We start from the raw sequence: 14,721 nt of genomic DNA on the forward strand, positions 1-14,721 counted from the left end.
ATCCTAATGGTTTAACTCAATAGAATTGCACATACATAGAAGGCAGTTTACTCTTTCACAACCCATGTTTGTTGACCAAGTGCGTTATGCAAGTGCTACATCATAAACCACCAGTAATAATCACCCCTGTCATTTTGCTTATTTATTAGTGACAGGAGCAACTATAGATATACTGTGTGTGTATATATATGCATAGAAACAACAATTGGCTTAATTTATAACATACGTGGCGTCTTTTCTTATTATTTTCAATTCAATGTTATTTCATTTTGTGTAACTTTTTGGCAAGCAGGCGGAGTAACCTGATTGGGCAAAGTAAATCTGACGTCATCAAGATAAGCACTGTGATTGGCTGACAAAGCGTCACTTCTGTCCGTCTCGGGCCGCACATACAAAAAAAAACAGCACAGACTCAACATGGCAGAAGCAGAGGATCGCGATTCAACTTCAGGCGGAATCCTCCAGGAGATCTTCACGTCCCCTTTGAATTTGACCCTGCTCAGCTTATCCCTGTACTTGCTGTACAAGATCTTCCGCGGAGACAAACCCCCGGAGGTGGACGAGGCGGAGCCGCCTCTAACCAAACTGAAGAAGAGAGACTTCACCCTGGCAGAGTTGAAGCCTTACAATGGGGTGCAGGATCCGAGGATCCTTATGGCTGTCAACGGCAAAGTGTTCGACGTGACCAGGGGGAAGAAGTTCTACGGGCCAGGTAGCTCTAGAAAATATTTAGTTGAAAGTCTTACTGACAGACAAATTGAACTAACCAAACAAAATGGCCTCGTTTGTCAGTGTTTTTGCTAGCTTAATCACAACAGTGTAGCCTTGAAACCAAAGGTCGTCTAATGAACACGTCTAACGCCCCCATATTTTTCTCCTGAAAACGTTGGCTTATCCATGCTGCTTTATTTACGTTAATTGATAACTTGACTTCGTTTGTTGGCTGAAATCCAAGAAAACACACGTACACATTTACTAAGTATTTTACTGAGTAATATTAGAAACAACTCACTGTGAGTGCTTACTACTCACAATGAAGTGAAAACACATTCATAAGTCGTATAACTTTTGAGTTTTCCATCTTGCTGAAAAGTGGCACAGAGTTAAACCTCACCTTCAGTATCTCATCAAAGATTATAACCTCTGTTGCCTGTAACCTCTGACCAGCATGAGAGCTCTCTCCGTTTCATTCATTGCACCGCACGCCCCAGCTATCGTTGCATAACCTTAACATAACACACAGTTATGATTTATGTACAGGCATTATATCTGCAGTACAGCCCTGCTATTTGACCTCCCCTCGAATAAAATATAAATGCCTATTTTTGATACTCTAGTCACTGTTGATATACTACAAACGTCGATGGGGATGTCATTTAACTTCATGTCAAAAAATCTCAACCATCCCTTTAGCTAGTCTTCATCTTCATGTATGCTGCGTTATTATAATGTATATGTTATTAGTTATTGTGTAAATGATTGCTAACTTTGTGTAAAAAAAACACCTGCTTATAGAGAAATGTGTGACTAGGATTTCTTCTGCATAAAGACCAAAATAAGACGACCGTACTGGTTTATAATGTCCTCCATGGTGTTTTCCAGAGGGGCCATATGGAGTGTTTGCAGGCCGAGACGCATCCAGAGGCCTTGCTACCTTCTGCCTAGGCGAAGAGGCCTTGAAAGACGAACACGACGACTTATCCGACCTGAACGCAGCCCAGCAGGAGAGCCTGTCCGAGTGGGAGGCCCAGTTCACATGTGAGTGTTGGGTGAAATTTAGCTCATTTGAGATGATTAGAAAATAAGCACCACATGACTGTACATGTATTCATCAAGGAGTATGAGAATTGTTTTGATGATGATATTAAAAGTGAATGTCTTTCAACCCCCTGATGCAAATTCGGACTTGTTGAATACCCAATTCTAGAAACAACAGAAAGTACTACTAAGACTTCTAATATAATTGTCACAAATACGTATACAACTGTGTATAAATGAGTAATAATTTGATGCTATTCCTTTTTGATTCAAAGGTTATCAACCTAACCTGTGCTTCTGTAAATAGCTGAAATGTGCGGTCAAACTCAAGAAAATCTACTCTAGTCAAGTTGATAAAGCATCTTCTACGATCTTCTCAGCCTTTTCAAGTGCAGGCTGGTATAATTCTAAAAGAACCTGTCGGTGAGAGCCTAGCAGCAACTCTCCGGATACACTAACTCCATTCATTGCCCCTTGTGTTTACTTATCATGATTTAGTTGTTTCTAGCTTATTAAAGGTCTTTTTTTAACGGTACATCAGAAAAGTGCAAGTATTTAACTGGCGATTAAGCAAAAAAATGGTGTGTGTGTTTATCATTGTAACAGTTGAACTAATGGCACAATTGCATGTTTGTTATATTCCCATTATCATAGTTAAATACGACTACATCGGCAAGCTTCTGAAGCCAGGGGAGGAGCCCACGGAGTACACAGACGATGAGGAAGGAAAGGACAAGAAAGCAGACTGAAGAATAGAAGAAAAAAAAAACATGGTGGAGGGAAAGTTGTGGATGCCTTAATGTTGTACTTTCTGGCTTTTTCTTGGACCACCTCAGTTGAAGGTTATAGTTGGGGATGGAGGGTTTTTACATATACTGCCTTGTATTTCTACTGCATAGAGCTGTGTAATGTTGTAAAGTTTAGAATGGTTTCTATAATTGTACAAGTGGAACTCCGAATGAAATGAAATGCAATGCGGTCCGAATAAGTTGTTTGCTTGTCATGAATGACTTAGCTCAATGTGTTCTGGAGAGGTATGTGAGATGGTATATGTGACAAACTTCAGGAAGAAGAAGACTCTTTGGAGAGACAGACCAAAGCAAGATGTTTCTCTTTTGATGCCAGCATTCCAGTTAAAATACACCACATATGCTCCGTAAATTCATTACATGTAGTTCTATAATTTGTGCATGTACATATAGTCAAAATATTATAATTCTGTCACGCTATAAGCTATAATTTAATAAATAAGCTTTCAGAAAAGGCACTGTATCTTTTTTTCCTCTCAGTGTTTTCAATGTCGATGCTAATACTTAAATCAGATGAACACTAATTTTTAATTTATAAATAAAAATATGTGTCAGAAGTGGGATTCGAACCCACGCCTCCATTCGGAGACCAGAATTCCCGCTCAGTGGAAGGAGTTTAGTCCTTGAGTCTGGCGCCTTAGACCACTCGGCCATCCTGACACGAATGATAACGGATGAATATATTAAGTACTTAAAGATGCTACAAGCTCTGGAAGTTGTCAATTGTCTTATTTTGTTCTTTCGTCGATACGAACGCGTAACATAACATCTTATTTTTCTACGTTTTCATGTGCGGAAGCGTACATTTGTGCATTATTTGACGATCATCCTGCTGCCACGTAGTGCGCATGCTCTTGAAAATTGTCGTCACTTCCGCTGCGTTTGACGCTCAGCGGCCATACTTGTACTTCCGTTCTTCAAGGGTATCAGAAGACACCAGTCTAAGAAATCAAACATGTACAGGTTTGCGAAAGCTGCTGTCAACATCACCGGTAACACATTTTTTTCCATCCTTATTGTTTGTTTTTGTTTGCACTACATTAAGATAGTAAGCGTATGTAATTTTAGAAGGTCTCATATGAGTCACCGCGGTCAGCGTGCCAGCATTCGTAGCTAACTGTTAGCATGTTATTGCGAGCAGCGACGTTGTGCTGCGCCTTCAAACTGCTAACTGTTAGTTTAAATCTTGTTTCCTGCTGTAGTCAGTTTGACATTTGTTAATATGTCGTTAATTGCTAGGACTGTACATACTGCCACTCGCAATTTCGAACATGATGCTTGGGGGAAAAAAGTTAGTCAAGAACGTTGCATTTACACTTACAATTCAACGTGTATGAAAGGCAAAATTATGTTGTAAATTGACTGATGATTAATTACTTTTATGTGGAAGTTGTACAGGGATTAGACATGTACATTGAGGCTCTAGTCGTAATTTGCTTCATCATATCATGGTTTAAAATGTTGTTTCCAAGCAAGTGTTTATCGTGTATTGTTGATATTTTACACAAGTACTGATCAAATCGTGTACTTCTGCTGTGTTGTAGGTCAGGCGGCAAGGCAAGTTAGGTATGGCTCCACCGCCCCCCAGAACTTCCACGCCAAGTATGGCACCGGAGTGTTGCTTGGTGGGATGGTGTTCTGCACAGCTGTGTGGTCATATGTAAGTACTTATACCAAGACACATAATTAACTTGAGGTGTCACGAGGCGCGATTGGGTCCACAAGAACAAGACAAGATTTTAACATTAATTTTCATAAAAGTACAATGAGAAAATATGTATGGACAAACAACTTTTTTGTTACAAAACAATGCAGGTGCAAGTGTTTATTGTCCCACAATTTGACACTCAAAGATATCAACATGGTTTGAGATTAAATAAACCGTTGTATAATATAATTGATGTATTATATAATTCTAATTCTGCCCTGTGAAACAGTGTACAAAAAGAACAATATATGATTTTTAAAAACACTACATTTGCATACATTGTACATGCATAAACATTTGAAGACAAATCTTTGTCTTTTTCTGAGGTATTAGTATCAACATTTTAGCTTTTTCAAGTTACTTTATGCCTTTTTGTTTTATTTTTGTCACGTTTGCTGGGTTTTTGTTTTATTTCTGCAAAGATGACTCCCACGCCACACTTTGGACACCCAGGTGTTTTGCCAGGATGCTATGGTGCAGCAAAGTGACAGAGAATTGTGTCCAAACTCTACTTTTTTGTTTCTGTGGGGATGGGTTACATTGCGGAGGTTTTTTTAGTGGCTTGCAGACATCCATTACACCGCGTTACGGAGCTAGAGCTCACTCCTGCTCGGTGGATTCTTCTCCTTTTGTTGATCATTGTATTTACAACCAGTGCTCTAAATGCATGGCAAACGAAACCCTTATATGCACACTCTTACTTGCTAAATATAGCAACTAAGTTGCCAAATTGTCAACTATCTCTTCTGTGTATGTGGTGCATTACAAAGCAGATGATCGCCAGTACTGGAAAATTAGCACAGAGTCTCATGCAATGAGCGTCAATAGAAGCGCTCTGTGGGTACGGGTGGGGACAAGTCCGGACATCTATGTGGGTTGATTTGTCCACTCTAAAGTTGATCAAATGTAGAGTTACTTCAGATTTTGCTTGGACATCAACAAATAGCAAGCAGCCTTTTAACAGCCATACCTCACACACCAAGGTAGGTTGGATTGCAGGGTTTAAAGTGTGCTTAAAGCACTTTCTGTGCACTTTCAATAATGCCTTACACACTGTCACTTCCATATTACTGTATTATCATTCATAGTTGCCATGCCATAGTTCAGTCTTGGTTGGCTTCTTGTCACATTTGAATGTCATCACACCCCTACTATTTACCGTTGTATCTTGCTTAGAGATTGATTGCATTGGTGTCCCTCTTAATTAATAAAGGTTTCCTATGTTGGCACAGGTGCTGACTCAGACTGGCATCACCTGGAATCTGTCACCGGTTGGCAAGGTCATGCCCAAAGAGTGGCGGGAGGCTGAGGAGTAAAACAAGAAAAGAAAAACTGCCATTCTTGACCCAGTTTCCATCTAAAACAAAAACCTGACTGTACAGATGAACAATGAATATCTGCTTGTGTGAATCCCAACATTGTGTTGTCCAAATAAATTAAAATATGATTCTCCAGATTGTCAAGAATTGTATTTATCATGACATGTAATCACTGGGATAGAATCAGAATCGCCTTTATTGTCATTGTATTGCATACAACGAAAGGAGAAGCAAGCTATGGACTTGGAGTTTTTAGTTTGTAAAATAATATTTGAGAATCATTTCCTACCGCTTATCCTTGCGGGGATGCTGGAGCTTATCCCAGATGTCTTCGGGCAAGAGGCGGGGTACACCCTGGACTGGTTGCAAGCCAATCACAGGGCACATATAGACAAACAACCATTCACACTCACATTCATACCTATGGACAATTTGGAGTCACCCATTAACCTAGCATGTTTTTGGAATGTGGGAGGAAACCGGAGTACCCGGAGAAAACCCACACATGCAAACTCCACACAGATGGCCGAGTGTGGATGTTTGAGAATCATTTGCCAAAATCGAGGATTGTTGAAAAACAAAAAAAATGTATGCAAAACATTTAATTACAATTACACAAACTGATCTACAGTATCACGCTTCAAAGTAAAAAAATAAAATACATAACTTAAAAATAGTTGGTAGAATTATAAACCGAGGTGTTTGCACTGAAGGTTGCATTACAGCCTTAGTTTTTGTTGCAATTAGCAAGTATATCTGTGTGTATGTTGGCAACTCCTGGTGAATACAGCTTGTTTGGGGGGATTTTAACAGTACAATGCAAGTACAATGTAAAGTGCAAGTGTAGAGAATGTTGAAATATTATGTATACAACTTTGATTATACAGTAAAGTAGGGATGAGAGATAGAGAAATTTCAATAAAGAGGTGGTAAAATTGTGTGTTATTACTAAGTCCTAAGAGTTTAGCATTTACATTTGTGATTAGAATGATGAGAGTATGTTATCTGATTTGAACAACAGGTGTTTGGTTATTACAATTCTGAAATTAACTAAAATTGACCATTGAGATTGTTATTCTATTTAGCCAAACCGTGCAGTAAAAGGTGAAATGATGTGTAGTGGGATTTTTGATAAACTGTCAGTGGTCGTTTGCGCTTAGGCTAACCCTACAGTACACTCACCTTTACATGCGCCTGATGCTGACGTCACATTATGGACCAACCAAGTCCAATCAAATGCAACGTCCTCGTCCATCAATGGCCAATCAGCTGCTTGGGGTGTGTCCTCCACCGCCCCCCTATTCTCCAGCACTGTTAAGGTCACTGCTGTCATTCGTGAGCTAGCTAAGCCAAGCCAGCCAGCCGCCCCACAGCAGCGGAGGAGACACAGCAAGGAACCCCCAGTGAACAACCGCCACCATGTCTCTGTCTAACAAACTCACACTAGATAAGGTGGACGTCAAGGGGAAGAGGGTCATCATGAGGTGAGTCGCCTAGCAAGTCATATACGAAAACCTGCTAATGGGTAGCTCGCTCGCTAGCAGTGTTTAATCATTATTGCTAACAGATTGTGCGTATCGGTGTCGTTGTAATTGAAGCGTTGGGCAGCACACAGACAACTAGAAATTAAGTGGTCTTCCACGTCACGGTAACAGTGATTTATTGAAGGTTGAAATGGAGCAACACTTACATTTTGGCACATTAATTGAGCTTCCTGTTTGGACCGGAAAAGGGTAAAGTTATGCCCATATATGCAAAATCCTGTTTGATGCCAAAATACTACAGACAGAAGAAACAGGAGGGAAACAATTACACATTCATCAATGGAGGAACCGATGTATTTGAATAGTGTAGCAATTCATCTTTTCATATAGAGATATATGTCTTTTTTGATGATGAAAAATCACTGATAGATTTGAACCTGACACCCACCCACTGTGCAAATGTCAGAGTCCCATCTTGACTTCATACTGCAGCTCCAGACACCATAGGTCAAAGTTCACTACTGTGTTAAAAGGTCAAAATGTACTCTGTATAATGTCTTATCATGGCATATTGCACCAGGAAGATGAGTGAATTGAAGCCACGCAGTAAGCATAGCAAGAATCTGCCAGGCTGCAGAAAACACCCCCCTAAATGAGCTAACGTCTGTGTGTCATTTCTAAGGCCGGGGATCAGAAGGCACAATGACATTACGCGATGTGTCACTATCAAATGTGCTGTGTTGGTAACACAATTGATCATCATCTGCACGCTCTTGGGCTCTTGCTAAGCTGCTGAAAAGCTGACCATTCGGGTTTCAGGCGAATACAATTCTATTATAGTATTGCGTGTGTGTGTTGGCTCATCGTGCATCAGGTGGGGAGGAGGGAGTTATGCAACACAGTGGCGTACGAGGGATGCAGCATGTACACATGAGCCGTCCGCCATCTTTATGAGCATAGTAGCTCTGCATGCATTAATATTTCAATGTGCCTGTGTTGGCATTTGAGAAGTATAGAAGGACTGACAAGGAAACAATGATGCAATTACGTGGAGGGCAAATTCATAATATTACAATAATTAAGTTGTATTTTTTTTCTAGGAAAAACTTTTAATATTACAAAAATTGGAGACCCACCATATGAAAATCACTAGAAGATTGAAGATTATATTTTACTTTTTCTATATTTATTTCAAAAAGAAAATTTTATTTTAGTGGCTATTTTTCGACAAGATTTTTAAAATTTTAATGAAACAACTTTGTACACTTTGTCTAAGCTCACTTTGTGGAAAAAATATAGTCATCACCTTTACACTCCTATTTTTCTTTCTTTACGCCACATTGCTCAACTGTAATGTGCAGGCTACGGGATCACGGCAGGGATACAAGAGATGGCCACGGCTTTAAATTGGCAAGCTAACTAGTTAACCTCTCATTAAAACTGAGTGGGGAAGCAGGACAAAAAAACCCAACAAGTTACCAATTCCACACCGAATGGGAGTATAACTTCTTTTCGCTTCATCTTGTCAGACATGCCATGGCTGACTCCATGCAGTGTGATGGTAAAGTCATGTCTTAATAATGGAACATTACTGACGCCTAGTGGCCAGAATACAACATGTACGAACCTTTTTGTCTTTCAATATCTTTTGACTCATAGTATGCCATAGTCAACCTTCAAACAGTGATCATTTGTAATTAATTGTTGAAAAACAGTGATGGATCGAGCGGACCATAATGGAACGGCGATATTGCGAGGAACAACTGTTAAAGGAAGTAACATTACGCTGAACGCTTTTCTCATAACTTTTAAAATGTTCATTTTCATAGTATTTTTTTTCTTTTCAGTGTGAACATAGCAAGCTGTATATTTACTTCCAGCATGCACCCCATTACATGGCTTTTTTCAAATGGATGTATTGTTTTCCTTCCTTTAAGGGTTGACTTCAATGTCCCAATGAAGGACAAGCACATCACCAACAACCAGAGGTAACATCCCCATCAGTGCAGCCACCATGTGAGGTAATTGAAGCAGCGAGGAGAACAGAGAGCAGGCCGTCCTAATCTTCCTCATCTTGTGTTTTTTAGGATCAAGGCAGCCGTTCCCAGCATCCAACACTGCCTGGATCACGGTGCCAAGTCAGTGGTACTGATGAGCCATTTGGGCCGCCCCGATGGTAACTTTGTGCCAGAGAAATACTCGCTGGAGCCCGTCGCTGCTGAGCTCAAGTCCCTGCTGGGGAAGTGAGTCCACTTCAAGATCATACGAGTTCATTCATCTGAAGGCATCAAATATGCGTCTAAAACGATGCAGTTGTGGCCAACAAGCATGTCAAGCATCCCTCACTGGTCCTCTGCAGGGACGTCACCTTCCTGAAGGACTGTGTGGGTGCAGAGGTGGAAGCCGCCTGCGCGAACCCCGCCGCAGGAGCCGTAATCCTGCTGGAGAACCTTCGCTTCCATGTGGCAGAGGAGGGAAAGGGCAAGGACCCCTCAGGAAACAAGGTGATCTAATACTGTACTTATGAATGAGAGTTCTAGAGCTAAATCATAAGGACTGGGCTCAGATGGGCTTTGCTTCTGGGACCTGCTGACATTTATCCTGAAGGTCAGCAGGCTGTTGCTTTTTTTGTCCTGAGCGGCCTGCATGGCATGCAGCTCGTGTGCTTTAATTATTACTGTGCGAGCTTCTCTATCACACTTCATTATATATTATATAATTTATCTAATTAATAATAAATTATAATTATCAAATTATTTAATTAGATTGTATTATTAGTCATTTTTGTGCTTGTTCAAATGTGAGCGCTATACTGACCTTTTTTTTTTTTTTTAATACATTTGAAATCAGACAAAAGCATCCCAGGAGCAGATTGACTCCTTCAGGGCGTCTCTGTCCAAACTGGGAGACGTCTACGTCAACGACGCCTTTGGCACAGCTCACAGAGCACACAGGTGAGCTGGATGCAGGTTGCACGGATACACTGGTGATTTACAGGAAGCCTGATGAGGATCATGATGATCTGCTTCCATCTCCTCCGTGCAGCTCCATGGTGGGCGTCAACCTGCCCCAGAAGGCAGCCGGCTTTCTGATGAAGAAGGAGCTGGACTATTTTGCCATGGCTCTGGAGAAACCTCAGAGGCCTTTCCTGGCCATCCTCGGAGGGTGAGAGACGCAATTTGCACTTCCCCTGTTCAGGTGTCCTCACACACTGTCATTTTTTTTTCAAAATCACACTTCTATTTCCTTGGTTCAAGGGGTGTCACTGCTACCTGTTTGTCACGGAGCCCATTTTGAACCCTGTGGACCGTGCAAGTGTCTATTTCGACATGAGCCGCCTGTGTGCTATCATCATATAACTAACTAGTGGCGGCCTTCCCCTATTTTTGCTCTGTATGTTCAGCAAAGCTAACTGGCTACACCTCTTATCTTTGCTAACATGCTGCCCCATGGCCTCCTTTGCGTTTTTTTTCCTCAGGGCAAAGGTGAAAGATAAGATCCAGCTCATCAACAACATGCTGGATAAGGTGGACGAGATGATCATCGGCGGCGGCATGGCCTTCACCTTCCTCAAAGTCCTCAACAACATGCAGGTGATGGGCAGAAGGGAACAAACTATGGCGTGTTTCTGCCGTGTAGCCTGAGTTGCAACTGCAGGAAACTCTGGAAGACCTTCATCTTGGAGCGGAGACAAACAAAACCAAATCTGTGCTAGACTTAAAGCCAAATGAGATTTGCAATGACCTCTTAATGAACCTCTGCTTGCTCAGCGCCCCCCAAGAAACACCAGTAGACTTCAACTCAGCAAACCAGTCAGTATTGTCCAGCCTTTACCCCTTGGCGCCAACACTGTGACACCTGTCTGAAATAAAACGGCAATGACATTTGCTGAAAGCGTCAAATCCATTCTCCTCCACTGTGTTGCCCCAAAGGCTGAACTGTGCAGACTGTTTGCTTGGCCAGATAAGTAACGTAGGAACGTGACTTTCAAACCCCGCAAGACACTAGTGAGATAATGTTGTGCTTGTGACTTTAAATATGCAGGATTGCAACATGTGGACCTTTTCTACAGTGTCTAGAAAATCATTTAAGCCTCTATTTTACTATACAGTATCTTCTCAAGGGACAATACTTTAGAAATGGATATTGTGTACTTCCAAGTAGTCAGTATATGGCTTGTACATGGCTTGTACAGCAGTATAAATTTACTATCCCATGAAAATGAGTCAACCCACAGCCATTACGGCCCAAATAGCTGGCAGCACAATGGTGGTAGAGTCACAGTCCAGGGCTGCACAAGTGCTACTGCCACTGAGGGAGATGCGGTTCATTGAGGGGAGCAATGATAAATCAATTCCAAACATGAAGCAACACACAAGCATTATTGTATAAATATGCGGCAACACAAGTTGATACACATCACAGTGAATTTGTTCAAAGTGTGTCCTTGGTGTGAATATTTAGTGTGAGCACCATCAGGCACTCTTGGCCACTCCTCAGCTTGGCACCTGATCATCTTGCTGGTGTGTTTGAAAACTGCCATGCAGTCCAAAGTTTTGCTTCACAATGTCAGACTACATCATCTTTCCTCTGTCAACCACAGCTCCCAGAGTGTTGGCAGCACTTGTGCAGCCCCCAGACCATACACCACCACCACCAAGACACAGTTTCTTGCTACTCACCTGTTTTTGTCAGTGGATAGTAAATCCATACGACTTTACAAGCAGTTTTGTCAAGATATACTATCCTAAAAGTGTTCAGATGTGAGCTGTACTGGCCTTTGTGAGCTACTGTATCAATAAACCTCTTCTGGATTGTGTCATTCAGATCGGCAACTCCCTGTACGACGAGGAGGGTGCCGCCATCGTCAAGGACCTGATGGCCAAAGCCGAGAAGAACGGCGTCAAGATCACACTGCCCGTCGATTTTGTCACCGCTGACAAGTTCGACGAGAAGGCCACCACGGGTACCGCCACTGTGGCCGCCGGCATCCCCGCTGGCTGGATGGTGAGAGGCAAAGATGAGTCTCCTGTTTCCACCAAGGGCTGCAGTTTTCATCGACATGTCCTCGCAGGGTTTGGACTGCGGACCCGAGAGCTCCAAGGCGTACGGCGAGGCGGTGGCCAGAGCCAAGCAGATCGTGTGGAACGGCCCGGTGGGCGTGTTTGAGTGGGACAACTTTGCAAAGGGGACAAAGAACCTGATGGACAAAGTGGTGGAGGTGACCAAGGCGGGCTGCATCACCATCATCGGTAAGAAAGATTTTCTACCACTTATCCTCACGAGGGTCTCAGGGGGTGCTGGAGCCTATCCCAGCTGTCTTGGGGCGAGAGGCGGGGTACACCCTGGACTGGTTGCAAGCCAATCACAGGGCACATATAGACAAACAACCATTCACACTCACATTCATACCTATGGACAATTTGGAGTCGCCAATTAACCTAGCATGTTTTTGGAATGTGGGAGGAAACCGGAGTACCCGGAGAGAACCCACGCATGCACGGGGAGAACATGCAAACTCCACACAGAGATGGCCAAGGGTGGAATTGAACTCGGGTCTCGTTGTGAGGCCTGTGTGCTAACCATGTGCAGCCCCATTATGATAGGCTATCTTAGTAACTGCATTTTCCCAAATATGTATTTGAAAGATATACACACGTGAAAACAGTGCAAGTATGTGATACTCCAATTATACATTACTTCTAGTTATCTAGTTACAAATACCCTTATTTGCCCCCCCCCACCCCACCCCACCCCCCATCTCTTTGAGGCGGGACCGACAACAACCGGATGTGCCATCATGTGAAACCATACACTCTGCACATCAAGTAAATTGTAAAATACATTTTGTGATGTCCAGGCGGGGGTGACACTGCCACCTGCTGTGCCAAGTGGAACACTGAGGACAAGGTCAGCCACGTGAGCACAGGAGGCGGAGCCAGCCTGGAGCTGCTGGAAGGTGAGAAGAAAAAGAAATCCTTGCACTTTTGTATGGGAACGTTTACCGAAACATTTGACAGGCGCTGCACATTATGCGAGTTGGCCAGCAGAGGGTGACGTTAATTCAGGCCCAACTAGTTCACTCATAGAAATCTCAACAGAAAGTAAACAGCTGAGCAAACTGTATGTTATATTGTCATTTAGTATATACCTTTAACATTGCTGACTGCTTCTCTCTTTAGGCAAAGTTCTGCCTGGAGTGGATGCGCTGAGCAACGTCTAAACCTCCTTCCCATCAGCCCGCTAACGTGTGTGTGAATGTGTGAGATTGAGTGTGTGTGATTGACAGGTGAGTAGTAGCTAAGCTTTATCGCAGATCACTCACCTGTGACAAGTAGAGCATCTGCCTTATTTCAATTCAAAGACTTGTGTTAGAGCAGATGGATTGTTAACCTGCTGAACTACACTGACTATTTGCTCTCTCTTTAGCGAGTCAGTCATTCCCTGATTAGTTGACGGTAGGTTGTATTAGTGGATGTTGCTTCATAACATCACTACTAATAAAATCACATTGGTTTAAACATGCAGTATAAGAATGGTTGATGTTACCTTCACTGTCTGTCTGGTCACAAGTTAATAAATGTCTATAAAAACATCAACATGCCTTTCCACTACTGCTTCTTCCTACCAGACATTTAGCAAAGGTCCCATGTTGCACTAGTCTTCACTAATTCAAATAGAGGTTCCACACTAGTGTATTGGAAGTTGTGGGTTGTAGAAGACCTTTTAGTAGTCTTTTTTTTTTTTTAATGTCACAAACAAGACTGAGCCACCTGTGGGTGCTTTTTAATGGGGGTCCACAACAGCACCAGATGCTAGTTGAGAAGAGTGATACATGTTTTCAATAAAGACGAGTAAAATGGCTAGGTTTGTCGGTAGTCACTTTTTTGGAAATGGATATCTTCGACATCTTGTTCTCTAGCAGACGCAGTGGGTATGAGGTGTGTCAAGAAGCATTCACAATGCATTTACTGGACACGGTTGTGACGATAAGCTACAGTCGCATTGCACTGGTCTACAAGCAAAATGCATCTGGAGTGAAAGTTTTCTTGGTTTAGGTCACTAATAAAGAAAAATGTCAGAAGTGCAGATTGGCAATCGTTTCCAAGATACAGTATTGGGTCAAAAAAAGAAAACTGATGCAAAAACGGTAGTTTGAGAACATACATTGTGTCTACAAGCAGCCACTCTGCACATTCCTATACATTCATTTGAACGGGAGCAGAAACTGACTTTTACATCAGAGTAATTCATATAATTATAAGCAGCTGGTGTTTTTTTGTCTTGACAGATAAAGGAGTGGAACTTAAATATGTCCAAATTATTATTATTATTATTAAGCAAAAATGCCTATGTAATGACTAAATTGATGTGATTTTGATGTAAAGTTTTGATGTTAGTTAACCAGCACAGTTATCAATTGATGTAAAACAATATCATTAAATATCTTGAACACGTTAGCTAACCAGATCCAGTCCAAAAATATGTAGACCAGTGTTATCATGACTCTTATGATCGAGGGTGAACGGGTAGCGTCAAATCTATTTGTGGTGGTCCAAATTCATAAGTGGCACAGATAATGCACATTAAATGTCCATGTGCTTCCCTGGCATGTCAAACGTGTCAAACTCAACACAACAGGC

At 42.0% G+C, this 14,721-nt stretch overlaps 3 protein-coding genes and 1 non-coding gene across 4 annotated transcripts; 3 read left to right on the plus strand and 1 right to left on the minus strand.

The window, feature by feature from the left end:
- The first annotated feature begins 374 nt into the window (after positions 1–374).
- On the plus strand, positions 375–3,021 carry pgrmc1 (progesterone receptor membrane component 1). The gene is made up of 3 exons (XM_058087203.1): positions 375–712; positions 1,603–1,758; positions 2,413–3,021. The coding sequence occupies exons 1-3, from the start codon at positions 418–420 to the stop codon at positions 2,505–2,507; spliced, it is 546 nt and encodes a 181-aa protein (XP_057943186.1). The 5' UTR covers positions 375–417; the 3' UTR covers positions 2,508–3,021.
- A 95-nt stretch (positions 3,022–3,116) lies between these two features.
- Positions 3,117–3,227, minus strand: trnal-caa (transfer RNA leucine (anticodon CAA)). The gene is made up of 2 exons: positions 3,190–3,227; positions 3,117–3,162 (listed from the first exon to the last, which is right to left on the minus strand). It is a non-coding gene; the product is annotated as a tRNA-Leu (tRNA).
- A 209-nt stretch (positions 3,228–3,436) lies between these two features.
- On the plus strand, positions 3,437–5,729 carry LOC131138428 (cytochrome c oxidase subunit 7B, mitochondrial). The gene is made up of 3 exons (XM_058087332.1): positions 3,437–3,559; positions 4,112–4,227; positions 5,508–5,729. Exons 1-3 carry the CDS (start codon positions 3,523–3,525, stop codon positions 5,589–5,591), a joined length of 237 nt encoding a protein of 78 aa, XP_057943315.1. The 5' UTR covers positions 3,437–3,522; the 3' UTR covers positions 5,592–5,729.
- Positions 5,730–6,903: 1,174 nt separating this feature from the next.
- On the plus strand, positions 6,904–13,673 carry pgk1 (phosphoglycerate kinase 1). The gene is made up of 11 exons (XM_058086899.1): positions 6,904–7,078; positions 9,016–9,066; positions 9,166–9,321; positions 9,438–9,582; positions 9,929–10,032; positions 10,124–10,243; positions 10,557–10,671; positions 11,906–12,085; positions 12,153–12,330; positions 12,939–13,037; positions 13,261–13,673. Exons 1-11 carry the CDS (start codon positions 7,014–7,016, stop codon positions 13,299–13,301), a joined length of 1,254 nt encoding a protein of 417 aa, XP_057942882.1. The 5' UTR covers positions 6,904–7,013; the 3' UTR covers positions 13,302–13,673.
- The last annotated feature ends 1,048 nt before the right edge of the window (positions 13,674–14,721 follow it).

The sequence above is a fragment of the Doryrhamphus excisus genome, chromosome 11, assembly GCF_030265055.1.
Source record: "Doryrhamphus excisus isolate RoL2022-K1 chromosome 11, RoL_Dexc_1.0, whole genome shotgun sequence".
Classification (NCBI taxonomy): Eukaryota; Metazoa; Chordata; class Actinopteri; order Syngnathiformes; family Syngnathidae; genus Doryrhamphus; species Doryrhamphus excisus.